Here is a 22,849-nt window from a genome sequence, read left to right on the forward strand (position 1 = left end):
AATTTGGTGAGACGGAAGGGGAATTCCTCAATTCCTTGGTGTGGAACGTGCTAGATTCTAGAATGTTACTCAGCTGTGTCAAAACAAGAACAAGAAGGAAAGGTGTCCGACTGAAATCTGATACACGGAAGTGACTGGAGTGTAGCTTCTTTGCATCCGTTCTACTGTTCCCATGGCGTGGGAGGAGAAGGGGACTTAGGGTGTTTTGAAGTGGTTTTAGGTTTGTGTGCCGCCGATCTCACCGATGCTTGCTCATTGCTCTCTCTCCCTCTCTCTTCCCCTCTCTCTCTCCCTTCCTCCCTCCCTACCTCAATCTCTCTCTCTCTCTCTCTTCAGAAAATGTTGGATGAGTGCCAGGACAGGAGGAGCTGTAAGGTCCTTGTCAACAGTCGTCTCTTTGGGATGGACCCGTGCCCCAGCAGCAGCAAACACCTCATTGTGTGGTACAACTGCAGGCCTAGTAAGTTCCCCAAAGTCTCTTTATAGTTTAAACTCCTCCTTCAACTGTCTGTCTGTCTCTCTCTCTGAGATAGCGGAAGCCTATGTTTAGCCATGCACAGGTATTCCACACACAGAGTCCAGTGACCTGTGACAGAGCTCAATACCCAAAGTACCTCCATTAGCCACGATATCAAAACTATGGACACAGAGAGAGAGAGACACACATTCACAAAGAGGAAGAGAGAGAGAGAGAGAGAGACACATGCACAAAGAGGGAGAGAGAGAGAGAGAGAGAGACACATGCACAAAGAGGGAGAGAGAGCGAGAGAGAGAGAGACACACATACACAGAGGGAGAGAGAGAGAGACACACATTCACAAAGAGGGGGAGAGAGAGAGAGAGAGAGAGAGAGAGAGACACACACACATACACACACAAAGAGGGAGAGAGAACGAGCCAGAGGGAAGGAGATAATACTGAGAATACTAATATGTATTGAATGCAAACCCAGCTCTCTCTTTCTCCCTCCCTCTCCCTTTCAGAGGAAGTGACACCTTCTTGTTACGCCTCACTAAAATCCCACTTAGATCACACTGAGACATTTCTCTCTCGCCAGAATATATTGGTTAAGTGACATGATTGGTTCATGGTCAGGGTAGGGGAGGGGTCAGTGGAGTGAGTGTGAATGACCATACCACGCCTCAGGAATGACATGAATGGACTTAAGGCTGTGTCCCAAATGGCACCCTATTCCCTAGAAACAGTAGTGCACTACTTTTGACCAGGGCTCATAGGGCTAGTATGTAAAATATTCCATTACATAGGGAATAGGGTGCCATTTGGCACGCTACTTTAGTTACTACAACATTCTGGGTGGTGGGATTACTTCACTGTTATTCTGGGTCTGCCTGGAATTATACACTCCACTGTGAGAAGGAGAGAAAGAGGGAGGAAAGATGGATGGGGAGAGAGGTTGGGATGGAGATTTCAGTGTTGTAGTACAGAAGGATTGAGAAAAGGCTAAGGGCGCTTGGAAAAGGATGAATGGAAAGAAGTATGGAGAACACACACTGGAATATGCACAAAAGCACACTCATATGGAAAATATAAAAGTCAAACTTCAGAGTAAGCCTGAGTCTGACAAAAAGGGTTAAAGTGTGTGTGTGTGCAATAATACTAAGGTCTCTCTCACCCCATCTTCTAAACCAGATGAGTATAAGAGTAAGGTGGCGTGCGAGGAGGAGAGAATGAAGCTGACCTGTAAACGGGGAATGCAGATCGCCGTCTACTCGGCCATGTTCGGTCGGACCCAGCAGGGTACCCTGGAGTGTCCTACCCACCACAGGAGGGCGTCGTCCGAAGGTAAGACCATCACCCATGTATAGAACCTGGAGTTTTCCTTGACCTCTGGGCCCAGAACTCTGGGCCTAAAGCGTCTTTGTAATGACGAGGACCTAGAGTTTCTCCTGGGTCTTAAACTTGGGGTATATGATGCATTGGTCCAGAGCCAGGCGTTATTGGCGGAGAGTCACTCGTCATTGGTGAGTGAAATCCATGCCAGGCACACCTGTGAGCTCTGGACCTTCACCTCCGACAGGCTGAGTCAAAATACCTGGCGGGTTCAATCGCTTTATTATTGAATTATTTAAGGTTCCTTTCTCTTCACTGTGCTGGAGTTCTTTTAAAGATAAAGTAGGTTAGCGAAGGCAACAAAGTGTTGCTTACTGGAACACCCAAAGTCATCCAATTATTATAATAGGATTTGAAGCAATAGCCAACCCGCGTGTGGTCAACTATTTCAGCACCGTTTCGCGCTGCTCTGAGACCAGCATGGGGACTGGTCTTGATAAATCAATGATGTTTTTATTTTCACTGAATATCTGTCTGGGTATTGGTTAGCTAACAATTAGGGTGTGGACATTTTAGGATTATTTTGCTCTTCACTCGCTGTCACTTAGTAGCCTACTCCCGACCGGTCACTTGTACAGTGCCAAAAAACACAGCGGAAATATCACATTTACATAAGTAGTCAGAACCCTTCACTCAGAACTTTGTTTATTAAAGCACCTTTGGCAGCGATTACAGCCTTGAGTCTTCTTGGGTATGACGCTACCATTCTTCTCTGCAGATCCTCTCAAGTACTGTCAGGTTGGATGAAACCAGGTTGGTTTCATCCGTCCAGAGAATCTTGTTTATCATGGTCTAAGAGTCTTTAGGTTCCCTTTGGCAAACTCCAAGTGGGCTGAAATGTGCTTCCATCCGGCCACCTACTCTACTCATTGGGTTCTTGGTCACCTCCCTGACCAAGACCCTTCTCCCCCGACTGCTCGGTTTGGCCGGGCGGCCAGCTCTAGGAGGAGTCTTGGTGGTTCCAAACTTCTTGCACCTGAGCTCAATGTCGAGTCTCATAGCAAAAGGTCTGAGTACTTATGGAAATAAGGTATTTCAGTTTGACTTATTTTTCAAATTAGCAAAAATGTCAAAGAACCTGTTTTCCCTTTGTCATTATGGGGTATTGTGTGTAGATTGCTGAGGAAATGTTTTTATTTAATCCATTTTCGAATAAGGCTGTAACGTTTCAAAATATGTAAAAAGTCAAGGGGTCTGAATATTTTCCGAAGGTACTGTATAGGGCTAAATATCAATCTAGAACAGGATATCTCATTTGAATGGAGTTGATGAAAGACTGTGAGAGTGCTCGCGAGTAAAGTGATTTAAAGCAACAATCATTTAGTGATAGGCTGTTTTAAAACTCTGCAGCTCCAATTAAAATGAGTTTAATCTTTACAAAACAAGGTGAACTCCAAAAGCCAGATGGAGATGGGTCAATTAAATCCACATTCATTCTTAATATTACTGTAGCAAATGTAGGCCTACCTGTCACAAGCAAAAAAGTTACCATAATGAGATGATGGGTCTACATGCATTGTGAACCGTCCCCACCCTGAGTGTTGATCGCATAGAATTGAACAGTTCCCTTTCATGCCATGATGTTCATATAACTCATTTATTATAATTGACCGGTTTCTCGCAGTTATTTATCCCTGGAAAAGGGAGGGTTTTGGGTGGTAAATCTCAGTAACCGTGTATCCGCCATTCAACCCTAATCGGAACGCAGCATTAGATAGTGGTTTCGTCAATGTAGCACGTTTAGAGATCGATTTATAGCCAGTAATCAAAATAATTAACAGATTTTAAGATGGATATGAGATGAAAGGCGACTTCCTAACAAGTTCAGAAGGCCAAGTTATAGCTCTGTAGGACATGGGGGCAGACATTTTGATCAAGAGTGACCTTTACAAAATATGCACGTTTTCTCAAACACTAAATATACAAATATGTATTTTATAGTTAGGAAGGAATGTGAAATATTATAATTTGTTGTTTTATAAATGGATTATATTATATTTAGAAATAAAAACTAAGTTATTTCAAGCCTTATTCATAATGTTTCGTTGAATAGGAAATATTTCATATTGTTATCATATCTGTACTGTGTACTTGAACTTATGTCCTCAAAAGTGACTACACATCAGCAGTGTATAACTATTTTTTACCAGAAAGGTGAGATGTTAACCTTTCTTGGAGTATGCAGCATTACTAGTTATTTTTTATGGTCCTCTCATGATGAATCATTACTTTTGGGGTTTACGTAGATTACATTTTAGATGACATTTAGTTACATTTAAGAGGCTATACGGTTTCACTACCATTAAGACAGAAGTGTGTGTGTGTGTGTGTGTCAGACTTGGTTCACGGCTCTCTTTACAGCCTAATACACAGCCTAATACACTCACGGTGACATATCCATCATTCAAAAGAGCACAGATATGTGCAAAAATGTGCTGAACCTCATAATCTGTAAGAGTTGATTCATTTGAAACCTTCTCAACAATGGCCGTTATAGGGAGGGTTAACAGAACATTTTGCACAGATCTGTGCTCTTTTATATGACGGAAATTTCTCCCTCAATCCCTTTTTTTCTCATTCTCCCTGTCATTGTTACTTTCCCTCTCTCACCCCCCCCTCCCACTGCCCCACAAACTGTTCACTTACTTGATCCCCCGTGTCTTCTTGTCTTTGATGTGGCTTCCATGTCACCATGCAGAGGAAGTGAGGGTGCTTGAGTGACAGGCCAGACAGACAGTGTTAATTATCTTAATTGCTTTTTCCTTCCCGTGGAATACTACGACAAATGTGTGTCTCTGGAGAGACTGTCTGTGTGTGCTTGAGTTTTCTAGGTTGGTCTTAAAATGTGGTGTCTGGAGAGACAGTCTGTGTGTGCTTGAGTTTTCTAGGTTGGTCTTAAAATGTGTGTCTCTGGAGAGACTGTCTGTGTGTGCTTGAGTTTTCTAGGTTGGTCTTAAAATGTGGTGTGATATAGAGCCTGGAAGGTACGTCCAGTACACTTGTGTTCTTCTTCTGTAATGAGGTCAATTGAAATCGTGTGTGTGTGTGTGTGTGTGTGTGTGTATGCCAACATTAACCCAACATTCACTAATGGAGAAATCAAAGGGATGTCTGCTCAGGTGCTCAGGTGTGTGTGTTGCTGATTCCTGTCTGTACAGTGAAGAGCAGGAAGGATGTTGTTCTCAGAATAGCTTTCCAGCTCACGGAGTCACCTTAAAAGTATTGCTCTGGTTCTGTAGTCTGAAGAAGACTGCTATTCTGAAATCAACACACACACAAGCACACACGTGTACACACTCACACATGCCCTATGATCTGTGCTCTCCTCTTATTTGGAGGAGGAGGGGGTGGCGGTGGTATCAGAAGAAACTTCAAAGCGAGGGGGACAGGGCCAAGTTCAGGACTCTGTCATCTGACCCATTAGCTTCACACACACCCCCTGACATCTAAATTGTCCTCAATGTAACTTTGGCTAGACAAATGAAGATCTATCTAATACCAAGAGCCAGTTTGATAGCAGGGTTGCAGTCAGTTTTGTTTACAATTCAGTCAACTCAGAAAGTGAATTCAAATGCAATTAATGAATTGGAAATGAGCCCTTAAATTGTATGCTGATTTGAGTATGAACTCAAGTAGAACATACATATGTTATGGGGCGGCAGGGTAGCCTAGTGGTTAGAGCGTTGGACTAGTAACCGGAAGGTTGCAAGTTCGAATCCCCAAGCTGACAAGGTACAAATCTGTTGTTCTGCCCCTGAACAGGCAGTTAACCCACTGTTCCTAGGCCGTCATTGAAAATCAGAATTTGTTCTTAACTTGCCTGGTTAAATAGATTTAAAAAATGTAAAGGTTTTCTTTCTGTATTGGAACAGTCCGTGTGTGTTTGACTCTACTCTGGTTCTCTCTATAATAACAGATAGAGTCGGAGACCTAGCAGGCTGGTTTCGTGCAGGGAGAGAGTTTAGTGAGGGCGAGTAGTGGGGGTTCGATGAGCAAGCTGCGACCCTATTGACGTGTGAAAGCCTTACTCCGCTCTGGTTTCAACATTCCCACAACGTTCAGAACCTGCCAGGGCAACACATCCTGGTGGGGAATTACAGCGTGTCCGATCTGGCCTGGGAGCGTTCAGGAACGTCTGACTAGCAGACTCTCCGGGATTGACACGGATGTTGGGATGGCACTCTGCCGGGTTCTCCTGACTATCTATAGACCATGCTGGGTTGAATCTGGGTCAGATGTTTAGACATGTGTTTCTAAATGGCCTAGTTCACTACCGACCTGGAAGTTAACGGTTGATTCATTTGATTGATTGATTTATTTTATTCAAGTGTCATACACCAATTGGTGCCCAGCACATATGGGTTCATAAGACACAATTTATTTAAGTACACAAAACGACATAGTCATTTCAGGGTGGCACTTCAGAATATTTTCACTCTCTCACCCTTACTTCCTCCTTTACTTCAGTTTCTAATGGCTCAGTGGGATAGAGCACAGGACCAGAACCAGAGTTGTGAGTTCTATTCCTGCCTGGACCACATACTGATTAAAGGTGTCAGTTAATGTTGCCAGTTCTGTAAGTTGCTTTGTATAGAAGTGTCTCCGAAATGTATAAGGACACGAGGCGACACCCAAATGCAGACACAGGAGGCAGATGGTTGAGCTCCGATATTTATTCTTTCAAAAGGGGTAGGCAAAAGGCAGGTCGAGGACAGGTGAGAGTTCATGTCAGAGTCCAAACAGTACCAGGCGATAGGCAGGCTCGAGGTCAGGACAGGCAGAGGTTCAGTGATCAGGTCCGAGTGCAAACAGTACCAGGCGATAGGCAGGCTCGAGGTCAGGACAGGCAGAGGTTCAGTGATCAGGTCAGAGTGCAAACAGTACAAGGGGATAGGCAGGCTCGAGGTCAGGACGGGCAGGGGTTTAGTGATCAGGTCCGAGTGCAAACAGTACAAGGGGATAGGCAGGCTCGAGGTCAGGACAGGCAGAGGTTCAGTGATCAGGTCCGAGTGCAAAAGTACCAGGCGATAGGCAGGCTCGAGGTCAGGACAGGCAGAGGTTCAGTGATCAGGTCCGAGTGCAAACAGTACAAGGGGATAGGCAGGCTCGAGGTCAGGACGGGCAGGGGTTTAGTGATCAGGTCCGAGTGCAAACAGTACAAGGGGATAGGCAGGCTCGAGGTCAGGACGGGCAGGGGTTCAGTGATCAGGTCCAAGTCCAAACAGTACAAGGGTATAGGCAGGCTCGAGGTAAGCACAGGCAGAGTGGTCAGGCATGCAGGTTCGGCGTCAGGACAGGCAGAGTGGTCAGGCATGCGGGTTCAGCGTCAGGACAGGCAGAGTGGTCAGGCATGCGGGTTCAACGTCAGGACAGGCAGAGTGGTCAGGTATGCGGGTTCGGCGTCAGGACAGGCAGAGTGGTCAGGCATGCTGGTTCGGCGTCAGGACAGGCAGAGTGGTCAGGCATGCGGGTTCGGCGTCAGGACAGGCAGAGTGGTCAGGCATGCGGGTTCAGCATCAGGACAGGCAGGGGTTCAGTGATCAAGTCCAAACAGTACAAGGGTATAGGCAGGCTCGAGGTCAGGACAGGCAGAGTGGTCAGTCATGCGGGTTCAGCGTCAGGACAGGCAGGGGTTCAGTGATCAGGTCCAAGTCCAAACAGTACAAGGGTATAGGCAGGCTCGAGGTAAGCACAGGCAGAGTGGTCAGGCATGCAGGTTTGGCGTCAGGACAGGCAGGGGTTCAGTGATCAGGTCCAAGTCCAAACAGTACAAGGGGATAGGCAGGCTCGAGGTCAGGACAGGCAGAGTGGTCAGGCATGCTGGTTCGGCGTCAGGACAGGCAGAGTGGTCAGGCATGCGGGTTCGGCGTCAGGACAGGCAGAGTGGTCAGGCATGCGGGTTCGGCATCAGGACAGGCAGGGGTTCAGTGATCAGGTCCAAGTCCAAACAGTACAAGGGGATAGGCAGGCTCGAGGTCAGGACAGGCACAGGCAGAGGTTCGGTCAGGACAGGCAGGGGTTCAGTGATCAGGTCAGGTACAGGCAGGCAGGCTCGGGTCAGGACAGGCAGAGTGGTCAGGCAGGCGGGTTCGGCATCAGGACAGGCAGGGGTTCAGTGATCAGGTCAAGTCCAAACAGTACAAGGGGATAGGCAGGCTCGAGGTCAGGACAGGCAGAGTGGTCAGGCAGGCAGGTTCGGCATCAGGACAGGCAGAGTGGTCAGGCATGCGGGTTCGGCATCAGGACAGGCAGGGGTTCAGTGATCAGGTCCAAGTCCAAACAGTACAAGGGGATAGGCAGGCTCGAGGTCAGGACAGGCAGAGTGGTCAGGCATGCGGGTTCGGCATCAGGACAGGCAGGGGTTCAGTGATCAGGTCCAAGTCCAAACAGTACAAGGGGATAGGCAGGCTCGAGGTCAGGACAGGCAGAGTGGTCAGGCAGGCGGGTTCGGCATCAGGACAGGCAGGGGTTCAGTGATCAGGTCCAAGTCCAAACAGTACAAGGGGATAGGCAGGCTCGAGGTCAGGACAGGCAGAGTGGTCAGGCATGCGGGTTCGGCATCAGGACAGGCAGGGGTTCAGTGATCAGGTCCAAGTCCAAACAGTACAAGGGGATAGGCAGGCTCGAGGTCAGGACAGGCAGAGTGGTCAGGCAGGCGGGTTCGGCATCAGGACAGGCAGGGTTCAGTGATCAGGTCAAGTCCAAACAGTACAAGGGGATAGGCAGGCTCGAGGTCAGGACAGGCAGAGTGGTCAGGGCGGGTTCGGCATCAGGACAGGCAGGGGTTCAGTGATCAGGTCCAAGTCCAAACAGTACAAGGGGATAGGCAGGCTCGAGGTCAGGACAGGCAGAGTGGTCAGGCAGGCGGGTTCGGCGTCAGGACAGGCAGGGGTTCAGTGATCAGGTCCAAGTCCAAACAGTACAAGGGGATAGGCAGGCTCGAGGTCAGGACAGGCAGAGTGGTCAGGCAGGCGGGTTCGGCATCAGGACAGGCAGGGGTTCAGTGATCAGGTCCAAGTCCAAACAGTACAAGGGGATAGGCAGGCTCGAGGTCAGGACAGGCAGAGTGGTCAGGCAGGCGGGTTCGGCGTCAGGACAGGCAGGGGTTCAGTGATCAGGTCCAAGTCCAAACAGTACAAGGGGATAGGCAGGCTCGAGGTCAGGACAGGCAGAGTGGTCAGGCAGGCGGGTTCGGCGTCAGGACAGGCAGGGGTTCAGTGATCAGGTCAAGTCCAAACAGTACAAGGGGATAGGCAGGCTCGAGGTCAGGACAGGCAGAGTGGTCAGGCAGGCGGGTTCGGCGTCAGGACAGGCAGGGGTTCAGTGATCAGGTCCAAGTCCAAACAGTACAAGGGGATAGGCAGGCTCGAGGTCAGGACAGGCAGAGTGGTCAGGCATCAGGACAGGCAGGGGTTCAGTGATCAGGTCCAAGTCCAAACAGTACAAGGGGATAGGCAGGCTCGAGGTCAGGACAGGCAGAGTGGTCAGGCAGGCGGGTTCGGGCGTCAGGACAGGCAGGGGTTCAGTGATCAGGTCCAAGTCCAAACAGTACAAGGGGATAGGCAGGCTCGAGGTCAGGACAGGCAGAGTGGTCAGGCAGGCGGGTTCGGCGTCAGGACAGGCAGGGGTTCAGTGATCAGGTCAAGTCCAAACAGTACAAGGGGATAGGCAGGCTCGAGGTCAGGACAGGCAGAGTGGTCAGGCATGCGGGTTCAGCGTCAGGACAGGCAGGGGTCAAAACCAGAAGAAAAAAAAAGAGGAAAAATAGGAGCTAGGAGAAACGCTGGTAGACTTGGCAAAACAAACTGGCACAGAGAGACCGGAAACACAGGGATAAATACACTGAACTAACGGGGAAAAATAGGAGCTAGGAGAAACGCTGGTAGACTTGGCAAAACAAACTGGCACAGAGAGACCGGAAACACAGGGATAAATACACTGAACTAACGGGGAAAAATAGGAGCTAGGAGAAATGCTGGTAGACTTGGCAAAACAAACTGGCACAGAGAGACCGGAAACACAGGGATAAATACACTGTGAACTAACGGGGAAAAATAGGAGCTAGGAGAAACGCTGGTAGACTTGGCAAAACAAACTGGCACAGAGAGACCGGAAACACAGGGATAAATACACTGAACTAACGGGGAAAAATAGGAGCTAGGAGAAATGCTGGTAGACTTGGCAAAACAAACTGGCACAGAGAGACCGGAAACACAGGGATAAATACACTGAACTAACGGGGAAAAATAGGAGCTAGGAGAAACGCTGGTAGACTTGGCAAAACAAACTGGCACAGAGAGACCGGAAACACAGGGATAAATACACTGAACTAACGGGGAAAAATAGGAGCTAGGAGAAATGCTGGTAGACTTGGCAAAACAAACTGGCACAGAGAGACCGGAAACACAGGGATAAATACACTGAACTAACGGGGAAAAATAGGAGCTAGGAGAAACGCTGGTAGACTTGGCAAAACAAACTGGCACAGAGAGACCGGAAACACAGGGATAAATACACTGTGAACTAACGGGGAAAAATAGGAGCTAGGAGAAACGCTGGTAGACTTGGCAAAACAAACTGGCACAGAGAGACCGGAAACACAGGGATAAATACACTGAACTAACGGGGAAAAATAGGAGCTAGGAGAAACGCTGGTAGACTTGGCAAAACAAACTGGCACAGAGAGACCGGAAACACAGGGATAAATACACTGTGAACTAACGGGGAAAAATAGGAGCTAGGAGAAACGCTGGTAGACTTGGCAAAACAAACTGGCACAGAGAGACCGGAAACACAGGGATAAATACACTGTGAACTAGCGGGGAAAAATAGGAGCTAGGAGAAACGCTGGTAGACTTGGCAAAACAAACTGGCACAGAGAGACCGGAAACACAGGGATAAATACACTGAACTAACGGGGAAAACAAATGAACTGGCACAGAGAGACAGGGGAAACAGGGATAAATACACCGGGGACTAATGAGGAAAACAGGACACACCTGGAGGTGGGTGGAGACAATCACAAAGACAGGTGAAACAGATCAGGGTGTGACAAAATGGCCATATTATAAGTAGTAATTGATCTAAATGGGATCTCCACTATCATAGCTTCCTCCAATTCAGTAATTGTCTTACTTCAAAGAAAGGATGAAGAATTCAACTGGTGTCTGTGTTGCTCTTTAGCTCCTGAGTTGGGCTATTTTAGCTGTGACCTCCATCATTCGTCCTGAGTCTGTTGACGCCTGAGGAGTAGCCTGTCCTCTCTCATCTCTCTGGGGCTGGAGTGTGGGATGGCAGTACACACACACAGGCACAAACACACACACACACCCACACACACACACCCATGTACAAATGCACGAGCACACACACACACAGACATATGCATGAACACACACAATGTGAGTGAGTTCAGTAGTGTCTGTTTTCAAAGGGAACTCCCCCATCTCTCTACAACTTGGTCTGTTTTGGGGTTTTATGGTCTGTGTCTGCCTAAGGGCATCCATGCAGAACCAGGGGCAACATTCCCAAATGGTTTTGTGGGTGTCCGGTTGTCCCGACCAAACCTTGGTTCAAATAGTTAATTTTGTTTTCTTTCAAATACTTTGACATATTCAATTGGGCTAGCCTGGCACATTAGAAAAAATGGAATAGTCCTAAAAGTGCAAACTCACCAGTCTGGCAATGCTAAAGGTATACAATTCTGAACCCTCCTTACTCAGCAGGCCTTAGAAAAACAGCCATGGGCACTCGCTTCGCTTCGCGTTCCTAGGAAACTATGCAGTTTTTTGTTTTTTTACGTGTTATTTCTTACACTAGTACCCCAGGTCATCTTAGGTTTCATTACATACAGCCGAGAAGAACTACTGAATATAAGATCAGCGTCAACTCACCATCAGTACGACCAAGAATATGTTTTTCGCGATGCGGATCCTGTGTTCTGCCTTACAACCAGTGTAACGGAGTGGATTACATGCAGCGACCCGAAGAAACGACTCAGAAAAAGAGGGAAACGAAGCGGTCTTCTGGTCAGACTCCGGAGACGGGCACATCGTGCACCACTCCGTAGCATTCTTCTCGCCAATGTCCAGTCTCTTGACAACAAGGTTGATGAAATCCGAGCAAGGGTAGCATTCCAGAGGGACATCAGAGACTAACGTTCTTTGTTTCACAGAAACATGGCTCACTGGAGAGACGCTATCCGAGGCGGTGCAGCCAGCGGGTTTCTCCACGCATCGCGCCGACAGAAACAAACATCTTTCTGGTAAGAAGAGGGGCGGGGGCGTATGCCTTATGACTAACGTGACATGGTGTGATGACAGAAACATACAGGAACTCAAATCCTTCTGTTCACCTGATTTAGAATTCCTCACAATCAAATGTAGACCGCATTATCTACCAAGAGAATTCTCTTCGATTATAATCACAGCCGTATATATCCCCCCCCAAGCAGACACATCGATGACTCTGAACGAACTTTATTTAACTCTCTGCAAACTGGAAATGATTTATCCGGAGCCTGCATTCATTGTAGCTGGGGATTTTAACAAGGCTAATCTGAAAACAAGACTCCCTAAATTTTATCAGCATATCGATTGCGCAACCAGGGGTGGAAAGACCCTGGATCATTGTTACTCTAACTTCCGCGACGCATATAAGGCCCTGCCCCGCCCCCCTTTCGGAAAAGCTGACCACGACTCCATTTTGTTGATCCCTGCCTACAGACAGAAACTAAAACAAGAGGCTCCCACGCTGAGGTCTGTCCAACGCTGGTCCGACCAAGCTGACTCCACACTCCAAGACTGCTTCCATCACGTGGACTGGGAGATGTTTCGTATTGCGTCAGACAACAACATTGACGAATACGCTGATTCGGTGTGCGAGTTCATTAGAACGTGCGTTGAAGATGTCGTTCCCATAGCAACGATTAAAACATTCCCTAACCAGAAACCTTGGATTGATGGCAGCATTCGTGTGAAACTGAAGGCACGAACCACTGCTTTTAATCAGGGCAAGGTGTCTGGTAACATGGCTGAATACAAACAGTGCAGCTATTCCCTCCGCAAGGCTATCAAACAAGCTAAGCGCCAGTACAGAGACAAAGTAGAATCTCAATTCAACGGCTCAGACACAAGAGGCATGTGGCAGGGTCTACAGTCAATCACGGACTACAGGAAGAAACCCAGCCCAGTCACGGACCAGGATGTCTTGCTCCCAGGCAGACTAAATAACTTTTTTGCCCGCTTTGAGGACAATACAGTGCCACTGACACGGCCTGCAACGAAAACATGCGGTCTCTCCTTCACTGCAGCCGAAGTGAGTAAGACATTTAAACGTGTTAACCCTCGCAAGGCTGCAGGCCCAGACGGCATCCCCAGCCGCGCCCTCAGAGCATGCGCAGACCAGCTGGCCGGTGTGTTTACGGACATATTCAATCAATCCCTATACCAGTCTGCTGTTCCCACATGCTTCAAGAGGGCCACCATTGTTCCTGTTCCCAAGAAAGCTAAGGTAACTGAGCTAAACGACTGCCGCCCCGTAGCACTCACATCCGTCATCATGAAGTGCTTTGAGAGACTAGTCAAGGACCATATCACCTCCACCCTACCTGACACCCTAGACCCACTCCAATTTGCTTCTATCTCAAGGCCATCAGACTGTTAAACAGCCACCACTAACATTGAGTGGCTACTGCCAACACACTGTCAATGACACTGACTCTACTCCAGCCACTTTAATAATGGGAATTGATGGGAAATGATGTAAATATATCACTAGCCACTTTAAACAATGCTACCTTATATAATGTTACTTACCCTACATTATTCATCTCATATGCATACGTAGATACTGTACTCTATATCATCGACTGCATCTTTATGTAATACATGTATCACTAGCCACTTTAACTATGCCACTTGGTTTACATACTCATCTCATATGTATATACTGTACTCGATATCATCTACTGTATCTTGCCTATGCTGCTCTGTACCATCACTCATTCATATATCCTTATGTACATATTCTTTATCCCCTTACACTGTGTATAAGACAGTAGTTTTTTTTTGGAATTGTTAGTTAGATTACTTGTTCGTTATTACTGCATTGTCGGAACTAGAAGCACAAGCATTTCGCTACACTCGCATTAACATCTGCTAACCATGTGTATGTGACAAATAAAATTTGATTTGATTTATTCATAAAGCGTCTCAGAGTGGAGTGCTAATCTTGGATCAGTTTGACCTTTAAATCACATATAATTACATGGACAGGAGGATCCTAGATTGCACTCCCACTCTGAGATTTTTCGTGAAAACGGGCTCTGGGCTTCTTTACTACAGCTTTTGGGATTCTGTGGTTCAAACTTGACTGAGTTGTTATCATTAAACGCATATCAGTAATATATGATATATGAGTAATATATCAGTAATTTATGATATATGAGTAATATATGATATATGAGTATATCAGTAATATATGAGTAATATATGAGTAATATATGATATGAGTAATATATGATATATGAGTAATATATCAGTAATATAGGATATATCAGTAATATATCAGTAATATAGGATATATCAGTAATATATCAGTAATACAGTAGAAGTCAGAAGTTTACATACACCTTAGCCAAATACATGTAAACTCAGTTTTTCACAATTCCTGACATTTAATCCTAGTAAAACTTTCCTGTTTTAGGTCAGTTAGGATCACCACTTTATTTTAAGAATGTGAAATATCAGATAGTAGAGAGAATGATTTATTTCAGCTTTTATTTCTTTCATCACATTCTCAGTGGGTTAGAAGTTTACATACACTCAATTAGTATTTGGTAGCATTGCCTTTCAATTGTTTAACTTGGGTCAAACGTTTCAGGCAGCCTTCCACAAGCTTCCCACAATAAGTTGGGTGAATTTTGGAAAATTCCTCCTGACAGAGCTGGTGTAACTGAGTCAGGTTTGTCGGCCTCCTTGCTCTCACACGCTTTTTCAGTTCTGCCCACAAATTTTCGAAAGGATTGAGGTCAGGGCTTTGTGATGGCCACTCCAAAATGTTGAATTTGTTGTCCTTAAGCCATTTTGCCACAACTTTGGAAGTATGCTTTGGGTCATTGTCCATTTGGTAGACCCATTTTTTTATTTTTATTTTTTTTATTTCACCTTTATTTAACCGGGTAGGCAAGTTGAGAACAAGTTCTCATTTACAATTGCGACCTGCCAAGATAAAGCAAAGCAGTTCGAGACACACAATGACACAGAGTTACACATGGAGTAAAACAAGCATACAGTCAATAATACAGTATAAACAAGTCTATATACGATGTGAGCAAATGAGGTGAGAAGGGAGGTAAAGGCAAAAAAAGGCCATGGTGGTAAAATAAATACAATATAGCAAGTAAAACACTGGAATGGTAGATTTGCAGTGGAAGAATGTGCAAAGTAGAAATAAAAATAATGGGGTGCAAAGGAGCAAAATAAATAAATGGGCTATGTACAGGTACAGTAATCTGTGAGCTGCTCTGACAGTTGGTGCTTAAAGCTAGTGAGGGAGATAAGTGTTTCCAGTTTCAGAGATTTTTGTAGTTCGTTCCAGTCATTGGCAGCAGAGAACTGGAAGGAGAGGCGGCCAAAGAAATAATTGCTTTTGGGGGTGACCAGAGAGATATACCTGCTGGAGCGCGTGCTACAGGTGGGTGATTCTATGGTGACCAGCGAGCTGAGATGAGGCAGGGCTTTACCTAGCAGAGACTTGTAGATGACCTGGAGCCAGTAGGTTTGGCGACGAGTATAAAGCGAGGGCCAGCCAACGAGAGCGTAAAGGTCGCAATGGTGGGTAGTATATGGGGCTTTGGTGACAAAACGGATTGCACTGTGATGGACTGCATCCAATTTGTTGAGTAGGGTATTGGAGGCTATTTTGTAAATGACATCGCCGAAGTCTAGGATTGGTAGGATGGTCAGTTTTACAAGGGTATGTTTGGCAGCATGAGTGAAGGATGCTTTTTTTAGATTTAACTTTGGATTGGAGATGTTTGATGTGGGTCTGGAAGGAGACTTTAAAGTCTAACCAGACATCTAGGTATTTGGGGTTGTCCACGTATTCTAAGTCAGAGCCGTCCAGAGTAGTGATGTTGGACAGGCGGGCAGGTGAAGGCAGCGATCGGTTGAAGAGCATGCATTTAGTTTTACTTGTATTTAAGAGCAATTGGAGGCCACGGAAGGAGACTTGTAAAGGCATTGAAGCTTGCCTCTAGGGTTGTTAACACAGTGTCCAAAGTCTGCGTAGAGGTGGATCAGAGACTCACCAGCAGCAAGAGCGACATCATTGATGTATATAGAGAAGAGAGTCGGTCCAAGAATTGAACCCTGTGGCACCCCCATAGAGACTGCCAGAGGTCCGGACAGCAGACCCTCCGATTTGACACACTGAACTCTATCAGAGAAGTAGTTGGTGAACCAGGCGAGGCAATCATTGGAGAAACCAAGGCTGTCGAGTCTGCCGATGAGGATGTGGTGATTGACAGAGTCGAAAGCCTTGGCCAGATCAATGAATACGGCTGCACAGTAATGTTTCTTATCGATGGCGGTTAAGATATCGTTTAGGACCTTGAGCGTGGCTGAGGTGCACCCATGACCAGCTCTGAAACCAGATTGCATAGCAGAGAAGGTATGGTGAGAATCGAAATGGTCGGTAATCTGTTTGTTGACTTGGCTTTCGAAGACCTTAGACAGGCAGGGTAGGATAGATATAGGTCTGTAGTAGTTTGGGTCAAGAGTGACCCCCCCCCTCTGAAGAGGGGGATGACCGCAGCTGCGCATTTGCGACCAAGCTTTAACTTCCTGACTGATGTCTTGAGATGTTGCTTCAATATATCCACATACTTTTCCGTCCTCATGATGCCATCTATTTTGTGAAGTGCACCAGTCCCTCCTGCAGCAAAGCACCCCCACACCATGATGCTGCCACCCCCACATCATGATGCTTCACGGTTGGGATGGTGTTCTTCAGCTTGCAAGCCTCCGCCTTTTTCCTCCAAACATAACAATTATCATTGTGTCCAACAGTTCTATTTTTGTTTCATCAGACCAGAGGACATTTCTCAAAAAAGTATGATCTTTGTCCCAATGTGCAGTTGCAAACCGTAGTGGCTTCTTTCTTACTGAGGGGCCTTTGATGTTATGTCGATATAGGACTCGTTTTACTGTGAATATTGATACTTTTGTACCCGTTTCCTCCAGCATCTTCACAAGGTTCTTTGCTGTTGTTCTGGGATTTTCGCACCAAAGTAAATTCATCTCTAGGAGACAAAACGCATCTCCTTCCTGAGTGGTATGAAGGCTGTGTGGTCCCATGGTGTTTATACTTGCGTACCATTGATTGTACAGATGAACGTGGTACCTTCAGGCGTTTAGAAATTGCTCCCAAGGATGAACCAAACTTGTGGAGGTCTACAATTTTTTTTCTGAGGTCTTGGCTGATTTCTTTTGATTTTCCAATGATGTCAAGCAACTGAGTTTGAAGGTAGGCCTTGAAATACATCCACAGGTACACCTCCAATTGACTCAAATGATCTCAATTAGCCTATCAGAAGGTTCTAATGCCATGACATCATTTTCTGGAATTTTCCAATCTGTTTAAAGGCACAGTCAACTTAGTGTATGTAAACTTCTGACCCACTGAAATTCTAATACAGTGAATTATAAGGGAAATAATCTGTCTGTAAAAAATTGTTGGAAAAATTACTTGTGTCATGCAAAAAGTGGGTGTCCTAACCGAGTTTGTTAACAAGAAATTCGTGGAGTGGTTGAAAAACTAGTTTTAATAACGCCAACCTAAGTGTATGTAAACTTCCGACTTCAACTGTATATAATATATGAGTAATATATCAGTAATATATGATCCTACACATTTGCTATTACCTTACCTGCACTTTTAAGTGTTATCTGGGATCATTGGGTCGTCCCTACCCTAACCCCTAACCTTTACCTATCCCTAACCATGACCATTTTAAATGTCAACTTCAATGGGTTAGGGATGTCCCAAGGATGCCGGATAGCACCTTTAATGTACACCATTGGAATAGATGTGGTCACAGCATGTTAGTACATCAGACAATATCTTCTGAATCTCAAGCGTAGAGAGTGGAGGAGGAAAGGAAAAGAGCCTTCTGTCCATTTCCCCCAGAAAAAAGAGGAGCCTCATCTGTACATCCTTCCCCAGAGGATGAGAAAAAAGAGCGGTAGATGTAGGAGGGGGTCTGGCAGGCTCTTAGTGATGATGAATGAGCGCCCCATCTATCACTCTGACAGGTGTCTGTGTCCCCCCTTCTCCCCCTCCCCCACACACCCTTACAAGATTGGGTGTCCCTTTTCACAATGGGGGGCCTGCGCAGGATGTCCCTGGGATGGGTCAGGACAGAGGCCCCCGAAGGAGGACAATGGGGGGTCAGAGCCTTTGTGGGGAAGAGTGTGTCAGAGATGTCCCCTAGTCCCGTTCTCTGTTCTTGTGAGTCTCTCCCTACTTCGAGTCTATAGAAAATTATCTTAGTCAGTGTTGTACGTTGACTCAAGCTCATGCTTTGTGCCCCGACTGAAGTGCTGACGATTCTTCAAACACTCTCAAGAGAGAAATAGAAGGACATTTTCTTTTATTTGTTAGAATGTCGCCAACAAAACAAGAAATAACAAAAAACGACCGTGAAGCTTACAAGGGATATAGTAACCCTAACAAAGACAACTTCCCACAATGACAGAAGGGGAAAAAGGCTGCCTAAGTATGATTCCCAATCAGAGACAACGATAGACAGCTGTCCCTGATTGAGAACCATACCCGGCCAAAACATAGAAACACATTTTTTTTTAACCAGAACATAGAATGCCCACCCAAATCACACCCTAGAGACATAAAAAGGCTCTCTAAGGTCAGGGCACGACAGCAGCGTTCTACTGGCAATTTGGATCACTTTTCAGCAACAAACCGGTTGTAATTCTTCAAAGTTTGAGGGGTTTTCCTCTTTTGCCATTGGTTATGGATGTTTTCTGATCTGGACTCTAAGTTCTAAGTCTCTGCCACTGCAGAACGAACAGTCAGAACAGTGTATCTTCTTGAACCATTCCAGGTTGCTTTTGATGTGTGTTTGGGATTATTATCCTGCTGGAACATCCACGACCTTCAACTGACACACAGTTTTTTGGACAGTTGGTTGAATATTGCACTCCAAAACACATTGATGATCTGCTGAGTTCATGATGACTTGCACGGGTTCAAGGCCCCTGTACAAGTGGCAGCAAAGTGACACCGCAGCATTATTGAACCTCCTCTGCTTGATTGTAGGGAGGTTGTTATTTTTCTTTGAATGCTTCATTTGGTCGTTGATAAAACAGAAAGACCCCATTGCTGAGGAGACACAAGAAAGCCTGATTGAACTTCTCAAAAACCCACCGCAACAAACTCTTTGTCAATACAGATCAGTGCTGTGTTTACCGACAACGATGTGTATATACTGTTTTCTATGCTATTCTATGGGATCTCATTCACTTAATAATGTGTATATACTGTTTTCTATGCTATTCTATGGGATCTCATTCACTTAATGTGTATATACTGTATTCTATACTATTCTACTGTATCTTAGTCCGTTCCGCTCTGACATCGCTTGTCCATATGTATATAGTCTTAATTCATTCCTACTTAGATTTGTGTGTATTGGGTATATGTTGTGTAATTTGTTAGATATTACTTGTTAGATATTACTGTACTGTCGGAGCTAGAAGCACAAGCATTTTGCTACACCCGCCGCAATAACATCTGCTAATCACGTGTATGTGACCAATAAAATGTGATTTCATATCAGCAAACCACTCGCCCACACTACGCCATCTACCCGGTACAGTTGAAACCGGGGTTCATTCAGGAAGTGCAGTCTTCTCCAGTGTACCAGTGACCATCGAAGGCGAGCATATGCCCATTGAAAGAGTTTACAACGCCAAACTGCAGTCATGTCAAGACTGGTTTTCTGGACAACAAGTACACTGGTTTTTATGACATTTTCTACACCTTTACTTAACTAGGCAAGTCAGTCAAGAACAAATTGTTATTTACAATGACAGCCTACCGGGGATATGTGGGTTTTCGTGCCTTGTTCAGGGGCAGAACAACAGATTTTTACCTTGTCAGCCAATTGCACGATCCCTCAACTTGAGACATCTGTTGTGTTGTGTGACAAAACTGCACATTTTAGACATTTGGCCTTTTATTGTCCCCAGCACAAGGTGCATCTGTGTAATGATCATACTATTTAATCAGCTTCTTGATATTCCACACCGGTCAGGTGGATGGATAATCTTGACAAAGGACAATTGCTCACTAACACATTTTGCACAGAATTTTAGAGAAATAATGCGTGTGGAACATTTCTGGGATCTTTTATTGCAGCTCATGAAACATGGGACCAACACTTAACATTTATGCTTCTATTTTTGTTCAGTGTATTTACATAATAGAAATGTGGGTAAATTTGTGAAGACGTATCTTACTTACTCAACCTCTTAAGTTTACAAAAATACAATTGGTTCTGTAGTTTTGTTAAATTTCAACGTATTTTAGACGAAATAGGAAATTGTTTTTAAAAAAAAGGGTGAGAAAATATTTGTCCGTAACTGTATACAGTGTCTTCGTAAAGTATTCAGACCCCTTGACTTTTTCCACATTTTGTTACGTTACAGCCTTAATATTTGTCCGTAACTGTATACAGTGTCTTCGTAAAGTATTCAGACCCCTTGACTTTTTCCACATTTTGTTACGTTACAGCCTTAATATTTGTCCGTAACTGTATACAGTGTCTTCGTAAAGTATTCAGACCCCTTGACTTTTTCCACATTTTGTTACGTTCCAGCCTTATTCTAAAATTGATTAAATCGTTTTTTCCCCCTCATCAATCTACACACACTACCCCATAATGACAAAGGAAAAAAATATTTTTTGATTTTTTTTTTGCTAATTTATAAAATCTTAAGAACACATCACATTTACATAAGTATTCAGACCCTTTACTCAGTACTTTATTGAATCACCTTTGGCAGCGATTACAGCCTCGAGTTTTCTTGGATATGACGCCACAAGTTTGGCACACCTGTATTTGGGGAGTTTCTTTCATTCCTCTGTCAGGTTGGATGGGGAGCATTGCTGCACAGCTATTTTCAGGTCTCTCCAAATATGTTCAATCGGTTTCAAGTCCAGGCTCTGGCTGTGCTACTCAAGGACATTCAGATACTTGTCCCAAAGCCACTCCTGCGTTGTCTTGGCTGTGTGTTTAGGGTCATTGTCCTGTTGGAAGGTGAACCTTCACCCCAGTCTGAGGTCCTGAGCACTCTGGAGCAGGTTTTCATCAAGGATCTCTCTGTACTTTGCTTCATCTTTGCCTCAATCCTGATTCCTGACTAGTCTCCCAGTCCCTGCCACTGAAAAATCATCCCCACAGCATGATGCTGCCACCACCATGCTTCACCGTAGGTATGGTGCCTGGTTTCCTCCAGACGTGACGCTTGGCATTCAGGCCAAAGAGTTCAATCTTGGTTTCATCAGACCAGAGAATCTTGTTTCTCATGGTCAGAGAGTCTTTAGGAGCCTTTTGGCAAACTCCAAGCGGGCTGTCATGTGTCTTTTACTGAGGAGTGGCATCCGTCTGGCCACTCTACCGGAAAAGCCTGATTGTTGGAGGGCTGCAGAGATGGTTGTCCTTCTGGAAAGTTCTCCCATCTCCACAGAGGAACTCTGGAGCTCCTGTCAGAGTGACCATCGGGTACTTAGTCACCTACCTGACCAAGGCCCTTCTCCCCCGACCTCATGGCTTGGTTTTTGCTCTGACATGCACGGTCAACGTTTGGACCTTATATAGACAGGTGTGTGCCTTTCCAAATCATGTCCAATCAATTGAATTTACCATGGGTGGACTCCAGTCAAGTTGTAGAATAATCTCAAGGATGATCAATGGAAACAGGATGCACTTCAAGTCTCATAGCAAAGCGTCTGAATACTTATGTAAATTATGACTTTTTCTCCTTTTTTTTAATACATTTACCAAAATGTCTAAAAACCTGTTTTTACTTTGTCATTATGTGGTATTGTGTGTAGTTGCTGAGGATTTATTTTTTAAATATTGCAGTTTAGAATTAGGCTGTAACATGACAACATTTGGAAAAAGTCAAGGGGTCTGAATACTTTTCGAAGCTACTGTATAAAGGCCTATAGAGATAGAGAGAGAGAAAGAAGAAGTGATATGTACACTGCATCTGCTGACACTTGCCAATGTTACCATTTCACTTCATGTGGAAGTGAACTGACTGAGGAATGAATGAGCAATACATCTGGCTATCTGTGAACATATTTTAAGATTCCACTCAGCTAAATGATATGGAATGTAGCCTGCATGACTGTACCGAATGCATAGATATAAGGGTGCCATATGGCTCACAGATTGTGCAGTCCCTCCCTCTGTCAATTCTTAGTAATTGCGTCCTACGAGACCCCTCAGTTTTTTCTTCCTGGTATTCTCTATGGACTCATTGGTCCTCTCTCTCTTTTTTTTCTCTCTCCCCCTCTCATCCCCCCTCTTTCTGTCTCAGACTGCCAGTCGGGCGTGGCTCTCCAGGTGTTGACGACACGTTGTCAGGGGAAACAGAGCTGTTTCGTCCAAGCGTCCACGCAAGCGTTTGGGGACCCCTGCTACTCGGGCACCAGGAAATATCTCAGTGCCATCTACGCATGTGGTGAGTCTCCAGTTGTACTGACACCTGAGCAGCAGTTTTTTTAACATGACACCTAGTCCGCAGTTCTGTATGCAGACAGTAGAGGGAGGTGTTCTCTCATGTATGTGGATGGGTGGCTGATTGATACAGCTACGTTCTGTGTGTGTGTATGTTAATGAGTTATAGTGTGACAGCTCAGGATTAGCCTGGGGGTGTGTGTGTGTGAGTTATAGTGTGACAGCTCA

The 22,849-nt window shown here is 45.4% G+C and overlaps 1 protein-coding gene across 1 annotated transcript in view; it reads left to right on the plus strand.

The window, feature by feature from the left end:
• Positions 1 to 22,849, plus strand: part of LOC112217389 (protein eva-1 homolog C-like) — a 214,507-nt gene that overhangs the window by 64,068 nt on the left and 127,590 nt on the right. Inside the window, exons 3-5 of the mRNA XM_042300491.1 lie at positions 337 to 460; positions 1,651 to 1,803; positions 22,482 to 22,625. Coding sequence (XP_042156425.1) covers positions 337 to 460; positions 1,651 to 1,803; positions 22,482 to 22,625 — 421 coding nt within the window. The remainder of the gene's footprint in view (positions 1 to 336; positions 461 to 1,650; positions 1,804 to 22,481; positions 22,626 to 22,849) is intronic.

Source organism: Oncorhynchus tshawytscha, linkage group LG18, assembly GCF_018296145.1.
Source record: "Oncorhynchus tshawytscha isolate Ot180627B linkage group LG18, Otsh_v2.0, whole genome shotgun sequence".
NCBI classification, from domain to species: domain Eukaryota; kingdom Metazoa; phylum Chordata; class Actinopteri; order Salmoniformes; family Salmonidae; genus Oncorhynchus; species Oncorhynchus tshawytscha.